The following is a 10,034-nucleotide window of genomic DNA, read 5'->3' as shown; positions in this document are numbered from 1 at the left end:
CTTAGCCTGTTGTCAAATTTTGTTTAAGTCATTTCACCTCCTGTTTTTCTACTTCTCCATCTGCAAAACCAGAGTAGAGATTCTAGCTTTCTTTGTAAAGTCTTGCATTTAAAAGCCTTATATGGAAGTCAGGCATTTTTATTACTATCAGAAGCAATGTGCAGGTGCCAGATGTTTATTCAGGCCTGCTAGCATGTTTGGAAACGTAATTGAACAGCAATTCTTGTGAGGACACTTATCTGACGCACTATCTTTATTACAATGTTTTGATTGTTCCTGGCAGCATCCACCAAGTGTCAGGTGCTGTAGATTCAGACGGTGTAACATGCGCACTGATCCTTCAATGAAATACATCACTCAGCAGGACTGGGAAATGAAGGCTGCTTTGCAGTTGGAGATTACTCCAGAGCATCAGGTTCCTGCAAAAGAACTGTATTTGAAATGTGCAGGTTAATCATGTCCCATTATATCAGCAAATCCATGTGACGATATAAACCAGAGTTTGGACCTATCATATAATCTGGTCACATTCTATACAAATTTGCCTCAAGGTCAAAAAAAAAAAAAAGTTAAATTCTTTCTAGGTAAAATGGGTGATCTGACACGTTGAGATGTTGTACTTCTAATGAAATATCTGGAGCTGTGAACTCTTCCATATTGGGTCCTGAGATTAAGAAGTCATTTTAGCAGAGCAAACTAAAAAGTTGCATGTAGTTCTCTGAGGAAGGTGAAACACTTCCAAATGCTCTGCTGAACTTCTGCATCTCTGGATGAAGTCTGTATCAGGAAACGAGTGGGTCTCCTGCTGCACAGAGAGTTCAATGCACTGGAGAATGAAGTGGAGATTCCTTTTGCCACGCAGGGTTTTCAGCAAGCTGTCCAGCAGGGCTCACCAGCAAAAAGCATACTGTAAGAAGACTTATTTCTGGTACAGTTGTCATCTGCTTTGGTTTTGGATGTGCAGAAACCTAGGCCTGTGGGAAAAAGAAGAACCAGAGCTTTAAGTCTTGCTAGGGAGAACATGCATCTACTTCCATCCCATAAAAGCAGCAATTTTCCAGTGGTGATAATCTTACCAGAGCCGGTCACCTCATCAGAAATGCTTACGTGCATCAAAATTCTGACTCAGAAACACTTGCCAGGCTATCTCAGGATATGAGAAGGTTGAGATACTTGAAGGCAGCCCCTGTTTTAAGACTGGCTTCAGCTGTGGACTTTGTCTGGCTGAGTTCACTCAATACATCAGGGTGCAGGGATGCAATCTACAAAGGACACAGACCTATACCTGAAGCAAAAATCTGAAAGTAAGAAGAGACTTACTTGCCACAGAAGTCCTTGTGAATGGCACGAAGGACGAGTAGTAAGTTGGGGTGTGCCTGTAGCCAGTTCTCCACCATATTTGGGTGTCTGGGATCGACTTCCAGAAACACACTCCTGAAAAGACACATTTGGAAATAGAAAGTGGGGATACGCACATATTTAGGTTGCTAAACTGATAAAAATTGAGGTCTATCTTTCTGTTTTACTCCTATCAGCGCAGGAAAAGAGAAGGTCAGCAAATACACTGCAGTCCAATAATCCTAAAACAGATCACAGCTGTCCATTTAAGATGCAGATCCCAGCTGCCTCTTTCAGGGGGAGAAAATGTTGATCTTGGAGGGAATTCTCATGGTACTCCTCTGTGTGAGCAGTTAAACCCCTGTATTGAGATGTAAGGATCCCTTTTGAACCCCATGCAGAGATACTGCTAGCTCTGTCTTTTTGAGGCCCCCAAATATTTAAGGCCAGGATGAAGTTTTACGATGCAAATGCATGAACACTGAGCACTGGACTGGCAGCATGAAGTTCCTCGTTGTGTAAGCAGGGTGACATTAAGTCCCATTAGCAAGAGTCATAAAGTACAAGTTAGTACCCACATTTTCTCACAGTAAACGTCTCCATAAATCAGTCATGAAAACACCACCAGCATTCAGACCTAGAGGACTGTACAAAGGAGAGTGCAGCAGGGATAAGGAAACTAATCAGACAACCTCAGTGCACCAGGACTCGGCCTGGATCCTGCAGGGCTATTTCCATCTCTGCTGCAGCCGGGCTTTATGACACTGGCTCATTTCTGAGCCTTCACTCCCACGACAAGACAGAACCACCCTAGCTTACAGGCACAGGGAGACGATGGAACTGGTTACAGCCTGTGACAGCGCAGCAAGATACAAGTTTAACAGGCAAAGAACAGAGGCCAAGTCCCAATCATAACCTCTCCTGAGAATTGCTAAAACGTCCCACACTGAAAACTCCCTATAAATTCACCAAACTAACTACAAGCTGGGTGTGGATCTCATTCCTGACCTTAAAAAACTTCCACTCCTCAATGGGAGCTCCACCTTATAAAACAAGAAAAAGGGAAGGAAAAAAAAAAAACAATCCTAACAAACAATCCCACGGGACCAATCTTTGTTGCTGGGAAGTTCTGAGGAGCATCTTCTGCTTTTGTGGTCATGCAAAGCAGAGGAATGAGTTCTTATGCATGCAGTATGCCTCTCAATATTCCTGTTCCTCTACCCAAACGAGCAGATTTTCAGTGACCTCTCTTTTGCTGGTAAAACATCGGGAATTTTCAACAGGATCTGCGAGTGCCCTGGCACAACAAACAGGCTGTGGGGTATCAGCATCTTGATCTGTAAGCACAAAATGGATCCCACATGACAGAGAATAGGAACAATGAAACTTGAGTATTAACCATGAAGAAATTTAACATTTAAGAAACTATCCCTGGTGGATCCTCTTTCTCCTGGGATATTCAGCATTGTATCCTGGCACAATAAACAAGTTTCCCTTAATTAAAGGGTGGGAGGGAAGTAGAGATCTACATTCATTCTCACAGAGTTCTATATTCTTTCTCCTTCAATCAGTTATTCTGCTTAGAAAGCTTCCTATTATTTTGCACTCTCTGCTGCTGTCTTTCATGTTCTTTTAGTTGCTGCTTTGACATTAAAAGATTCTCCCTTCACTAACGACAATAAACCACCACCACTGGTCAAGGAAGGCTTGTATCCCTTTATTAACCAATTTCAAGCTAATTTTGCTTATACACATGACTTTTAAAAACTGCTATTACTAGACAGGGTGGTGAGGGTGACATTTTTGCAACTATTTTCCCTCTGTACCTTCCTGTATGAAAAGAAAAACGGAAGTTATAGAAGTGAGTGGACAAAAGACATGAAATTCAAACAGAGAACAGCGCTTACCCAGAATCCTTCAGAAGAGAAGGAGCCAGAGCCAGAATTGTTTTGATGACTCTCATCCCATCATCTCCCCCATCCAGTGCATCAAGATCCTCATAGCTGGAGTGGGGGGATAAAAAATTGTTAACAGCAATTCACGGGGAATGAGCCATGCCCTTGAGGATGCATTGCCCCACACACCACGGAGAAAGGTGCACCCAACACACCTGAACTCCAGTACTCCTACAGCAGGTGACAGCACCCATAGCTTTTATGTAGAATGCAGGGAGTAAGAAGGCATCTACCACCAGGCTGAGAAACAGCACGTTGAGCACAAACAGAAAACTTCCCCTGAACTCTTCCTGAAAATCATGAGCCAACTGCAGCCGGGGTCACATAGTTCCAACACATGGATCTGTCCCCTCTGTGCCAGCTGGACAGGGAGGCAGTGGGCTGTACAGCGAGAGATCACTTGCTTTATTTCAACCGTGCCAATAGCCAGGTTGCACTGCCTTCTAACCTAGCAGAGCGAATTAGACTGTAGAAAGCTCAACTTTATAATCTGCTCTGGTGCACATCTTGCACAGGGGTGGTACAGGACTTCGTCTTGACACGCAGGACAATCAATTCTCAGAAAGAACCAGCACACGCAACGTAGATCCACATCCCAAAAGGGCTTATTCATGTTTGTGTGGGTGGGTTTGCTTAAGACAAGTATTGGGATGAGATCAGGTCACTGCATTTCCACGAGTCTTTTTTCCATCACAAAAAGCTGCTCAGATTACTTATACTTCCTTTCATAAACTTTCATAAAAAAAATAAAAAACTTATAAAAAAAAAATAAAAAACTTATACTTCCTTTCATAAACTTTCATAAAAAAAAAAGGTCTAACAGGAAAAATGTTCTGAACGTTTTGGATCGGAATTTTGTTCATTTCAAAGTGAGTGCTTTTTCCATTTTTATAAATATTTAACATACTTTGATATTGTTTCAGACCTGTAAGCAGTTATCAAAGTAACACTGTATTATTATACACCACATAAACACTCCTACACTATATACACATACAATACATTTGCATGTTTTGTGCGAAATTGTGGATAGTATAAAGAATCAGACAGAAAACCTTGCTTCAAGGAGTAGAAAAATCTATTTGTCTGATTACCGGAGGATTTCTGCATCCAAGGAAGCCATGTCTTCATGGAAGACATACGGGGGGTTACTGACTATGAAGTCTACGGGGCCCCAGAGTAGCAGCTGCTTGGCAGAACCTAGAAAAGAAAAAGAATCACAACCACCTCTCAACCATACCAATCTTCCCTATAAGCTCAGTGTCAAAATCCTATCCAGGAAACTGTCTCTCCAGACACATGCCAGCCTGTGTTTGCCTCTTCTTTTCTCTAGCAAAGTTTTATCCCGTTTCTTTTTTTGGGATAGCCTGGCCTCCTCACTCTCCCACCTTGATTGCAAGAGTGATACACAGCTAAGCACAGGCAAAGTATCATTTTTTTCATACCAACAGCCCCACTTAGCGGAACACGTTACAAAGCACAGGACCTTGAATGCTCTGGAGCGCTGTGCCCATCTGGATCAAAAGCAACAACCGGAGCTTGAGAGAGCCCACAAAGACCTCAGTGGGAGCTTAGCCTAGCTGTCAGGATGCAGACCCTTCCTCTTATCAGAGCTGCAGGCTCTCTCAGCACTATCAATCATCTAATGGTTTGTTCTTCTGCAGACAAGGTTTATCCCACTACACTCATGCTGCTGTCTGGACTGACACATACCAGTCCTGAATCAGACATCAGGTAACCATGCGAGTGTGGCACTGTCCTCAGGCCAGCCTTTGCCACGGGGCTTACCCGTGCAGGTGCAATGCCAACACAGCTGCGTGGCTTTTGGACTGAAGCTGGCTGGCTCGCTGCTGTTTGGAGTATGGGCAGCACGAACGCAGATTTGCAGATAGAAGACTCTGCAGACATACCGCTAAGAGGTCAGTGACAAAAACAGTAGTGTCAGAAATGTGCACTAATGAATCTACAATGCTGGACCTCCCGGCTCCACAGCTCCCGGCTAAGAAACAGCTGAGCACGTTATCTACCTAAGTGGATAAGCCTCATCAAATGGCAGTTTTAACTGGTTTCAGCCAGGTCCAGGGAAGACAACAGGCATCCTTCCCTGGTTCACCTCATCTAATTTCAGGTGAATAAGGCTGGGCATTTAATCTACGCTAAATATCTGGACTCCCTCTAACATCAATGGAGAGACAGGCACATACATGTTTATCTAAAGCATTCACATCAGCATGGAATGAGTTACTCTGTGTATGTATTTGCCTCTCCCCAGTAATGCTAGAGAGCACCTGGACTACCAGCTCAGAACGACCTTTAGACCCTTCACATGTAGTCAGGGATTTCTCTCAGCTGATCATCTGGGCGGGAAATGTCTGATGGCAAAAGCTTCACCGGCTCACTTCTTACTGACCTTTTTCTCTGTTACTTCAAACCCCCTCTGACCCCTGCATCCCAAAGGTGTCCCTTGGCTGTCTCCCACACCTGCCTCCCCCATCACAGTAAAAAGGGAGAAAGACAAAGGGGATTATAACAGTGGCCAGTCCGTCCCAAACTGCGACACAGTGAAAAGACTTACTGTATGAAACATCATGGTGGAGGACGTGGATCCTCTCCTGGAGTTGCAGCCTGTAAAATTCCAGATGCAAGAACAGAAAGAAGAAAGATTAGGAGGCATGTTTGTGTGGATTCATGAACAGCACATTCTACAAACAGATCATTAAATATCACATCTCTTATCTGATACACGTGTATCCTAACCCACTGACTGCAGCTGGATCCCTCTCAAGCTGCAAAGGAATTTTGGGATCTGCTTTTTGCCCGAGAAACAAAATTCAAAGCAAAGAGCATACTGTGCACCCATGATGATTCTTGGATGTGGCTTCTGTGCACCCAAAACCTGTATGTATCACCCCTTGCCATATATACAGCAGTATTCCCCCACCCTGCTGCATATTAGCTACACCCCCAAGGCCTCCCCCAGGTAAGCTCACTATCCCTGAAAAAAAATAAAATATCCAAAACAGAAAATACCAAAACAACACAACAACAACAACAAAAACCCTAAACATGATAAAATCACCTGCTTCAAATATTTAAACCTGCTATTGTAAGTGGAGACAACATGCTCACATGTTTCCCACATTCTTTCTCCAGCCTCCTTGATAATTTGGATCTTAACAGTGTTCTGGCATCTGAGCGTATTTTCTAGGACCTTTGGATCTCATCTCACATGCCAATGCTAAGGTGACGAGATGTTACTGCACACTACCAGGAGGCCAGAACATGCAGTGCAGCAGAACCCCTGGGCCAGACACAGAGCAAGAAAAAGGGACTTCTTTAGGAACAGCTCACACACAGACTGTACAGTATAATGTATTTAAAATACACACTAGGATCTCTCAGATGCTAGTTTCTAACTCATTATCTTTCTTGCCCCTGATATTTCTGTGCACACGAATCAGGAAACACATGTTATGGTCAGTGCCTTTCATCTGCAGCCAGAAACCCCCAGGGTGCTCACAGCAACAGAACCCCTGAAGGCACCAGAAGGCACCAACACCTCTCCTTTACCCGTGACAAGTGATCAAGTAAGCATGCTGGCTTGCTATTTTTAAGAAACAGGTCTATAAACCCGTTGGTATTTCTTAGGGAGAAATCTCAGCCAAGATTCCGATCTGACTCACTGCAGTAATCCAAGGTACAACAGCCTTGAGACTGCCAAGACTGCCACTGCATGGTGCTCCAGTCTGTCACAACCTGGCATGATCTGTCCTTTGCTCCCAGCTTGCTACAGAATATGCTCCGTGCCAGGGGAAAACAGTTGAGACAGCAATCCCCTTAAACCCTCGGAATCCTGAGCAAAGTTCCCTTGATGTTCCTGGTACAGAAAAGAGAGGCCAGTCTGAAAGTAGCCTTGGTGCTTGGTGACAGCCTGATACTACAGGAGAGGTCACAGAAACAGAGTGTGAGACAGCAAGGAAGGAACAAAACCTCTAATTCCTCAGCTACATGGTCCACCCACCAAAATACCTCTCTCTTCTCACCAGGTTTGCCTCTGGCTTTTGTGAAGACATTTCAGCAACATCAGGGGAAGCTCTTTGCACAGTCAGAAAGACAAGGCTGGTCAAGATTTGCTGGGGGAGAAAGTCTCCACGCCTCCCACAGGAGATGCCATTCTCTGACCCACAACAGCACATTGAGGCAGAGAGTTTGCACTGTCCCTGAACTCTTGTCCTCAATGCAGTCAATGTCTAGAGAAAACAAAACTGCCCAGCTCTTCCCAGCATGTTCTCTCCTCCCATGAGAGACCCACCAGAGTGGCAGAGTTTTTCTCCCAGCTCTTCAGTGTAACACCTCAGGGTGAGTGACCCAACAGGGTTCCCAGAGCATGCTGTGACAAAGGCCCTATACCCAAGTCCTACGTGCCTTTGTTGAGTGCCTATGGTACTGCCCTGTCAGCGTACACAGCCATCAAGAAAGGGAGGGATTCCTGTATCTGTCTGCAATGTGCCCAGATGGGCCATCTGACACTGGGATTGATTTAGTGAGAGGAAGGCTCACCTAAGCATCTAGAGAACATAGCTGTGATACGGGAGCTCTGAAGAGAAGGCAGGAACCAAGCTGGCTTCAGTCAAGCAATAACACAGCTTACCCTACTGGCTTCTCTCCCAAGAGCTACAGGGCACCATGCCATGGACAAGATCACAAGGACACAATGAAAATATCCATGGAGAAACATGAGGTTCTCTGGCACTGCATTTACACTCCCTTGGCCACTGTTGAGCCAACAAGCAAAGTTAATAACGAATATTTTTTCCAGATGCCAGAGCAACAATCTACCAAGGAGGGAAAGATCTGGCCTGCTTTTATTTTATCTACCAAAAATTGCAACAGAACTTGATTTGACACTGATGCATCAGAAGGAAATCCCTGCTCCCCACTCCCACACCAGACTAGGAGGCAAAGAGTAATAGTGAGATGACAAGTTTGGGAAGGGCTTATTCGCACACCTCACTCCAGACTCACATAAGAGCTGGGGCTGGGTTGCAAGAAGTGAAGAGATGCAGCTCAGTGCAGCCAGAAACAGAAATTGCATGTCTCTGTAGCCCCAGTGCTGGCAGCAGCTTGGGGAAAAAAAGGGTATGTGGGCCCTGTGGGCAGAAACGTCAGTTAACGAGCACCACTTAAGACTCACAACTGTGCTAGACTCGTAAGAGGTAGCAATAGGAATCCTTTCCCAGACTGCTCTAATTAATGCCTAGGGGCCAGCGGTTTCTGAGGATATGAGTACACACTAGAACTCTGTACCCTTTGCAATGTCTACAGAGACTGGGATCCTGGACTCAAAACCATACTGAGATTCCAGCTCTGGGGCTTGCTGTGTTAGTGACAGTCCAGAATAACCCAGGTTAGGAAGAACCAGTTGAGGAAGCAGTGCCACTAGGCAGGAGAAAGTCAACCTGATACAGAGCTGTTCTGAATTCAGGCACAAGATGCTTGACTCATTGCAGGGGAGTTGGACTAGATGGCCTTTAAAGGTCCCTTCCATCGCAAACTATTCTACGATTCAGCAGCTCTGAGCACCCAGCCACAGCGCAGGTGTCTTGCTAACAGCACAGGACCCAGCAGCACCACTCTCACGAAACCCAAAACTGCAAGGAGAATGCTGAGGGATACCACGCTAGCACATCCAAGTGAAGGTGCTATTTGAGAGTGCAAGCTTATATCTAGAGGAGCAATAACAGAAACAAGCACAGCAATAATGATATAGGGAGCCAGAGAGAGAAAGGTTCAGGCTATACTTGTCCTTAACCTCCTAAGTGACATATACATTCTTATTCTTATAACTGCTGCCTTGAGTTTCCCAAGTTCATAGAAATGGATAAGAGCAGTTACCACGAAACACTTTGAAAACCCTTGAAAGACAGACAGCATTTAAGTACTATTGCTTTATTTAGGCTGCTGTCTTTGGAAAGCACATTCCAAAGTAAAAGGAAAAAATACTCTGGTAAATATAAGCATTTTTTTTCTGAATTCTTACACGCTTTAAGAGCTCAACCTAGGGAAACCAGGGAAATATTCCCTGCTTTCCAGTAGCGATAAACATGAACCGCGTGCCCAAATATTGAGGAGTCTTGGTCTTTCTCAAACAGCAATTCACAAAAAATAGGTAATATGTGGGCTTGTACCTATGCGCATTCTCCCTGGTGAGATCCACAGCAGCCTTCTCTTTATCCACAGCTATCACCCGGCTCTGTGACAGAAAAAACAACAAGTGTTACAACATCAAGGTTCATGAGCAGACATGCTCTGAAGAAGGGGACATGCAAGAAAAGAAGTGACAATTGACTGTTCACTCTCGGTTCCTAAAAGGAACAGCTCATGAAGAATGCATCTCAGGGCACTGATGGGATCACGAGTCATTTCTAGTAAGGCCACTAATGTGACAGAAGGCACTCTGCAACACTGCCAGCAGCCTACCAAAATAGACAGGCTTCCGAGCAAGCCAACTCAGCTGACAACAATGGAGTCACACTAACTCACATCACCTGACACATTCATAGCTCCTCCTAGTGTGAGACTCAGCACTCTGGCTAGTCTGGGGTAGTCACAGGTTAAAGGAAGATCATGTCCCAGGCTTCTCCTTTCTAATGTGGACAGAATCCCTCCCAGCATTAACACAACCACTTGCACAGAGGTTCCCGCATTTTCCATCTATTACGCAGACACCTTTTGCCTAGT

General features: G+C 44.8%; 1 protein-coding gene across 1 annotated transcript in view; it reads right to left on the bottom strand.

Moving 5' to 3' along the window:
- Positions 1-937: 937 nt before the first annotated feature.
- The window catches only part of HEMK1 (HemK methyltransferase family member 1), a 28,889-nt gene continuing 19,792 nt past the window's right edge, over positions 938-10,034 (bottom strand). The window contains exons 5-10 of the mRNA XM_009891256.1: positions 9,482-9,546; positions 5,869-5,918; positions 4,388-4,493; positions 3,246-3,341; positions 1,321-1,434; positions 938-974 (exon numbers count right to left, since the gene is read on the bottom strand). Of these exons, the coding sequence (XP_009889558.1) occupies positions 938-974; positions 1,321-1,434; positions 3,246-3,341; positions 4,388-4,493; positions 5,869-5,918; positions 9,482-9,546 (468 nt within the window). The remainder of the gene's footprint in view (positions 975-1,320; positions 1,435-3,245; positions 3,342-4,387; positions 4,494-5,868; positions 5,919-9,481; positions 9,547-10,034) is intronic.

The sequence above is a fragment of the Charadrius vociferus genome, unplaced genomic scaffold, assembly GCF_000708025.1.
Source record: "Charadrius vociferus isolate BGI_N301 unplaced genomic scaffold, ASM70802v2 scaffold758, whole genome shotgun sequence".
Taxonomy (NCBI): Eukaryota; Metazoa; Chordata; class Aves; order Charadriiformes; family Charadriidae; genus Charadrius; species Charadrius vociferus.
Note: the sequence above shows the minus strand (reverse complement) of the source record. Positions and strands in the feature narration are given on the sequence as shown.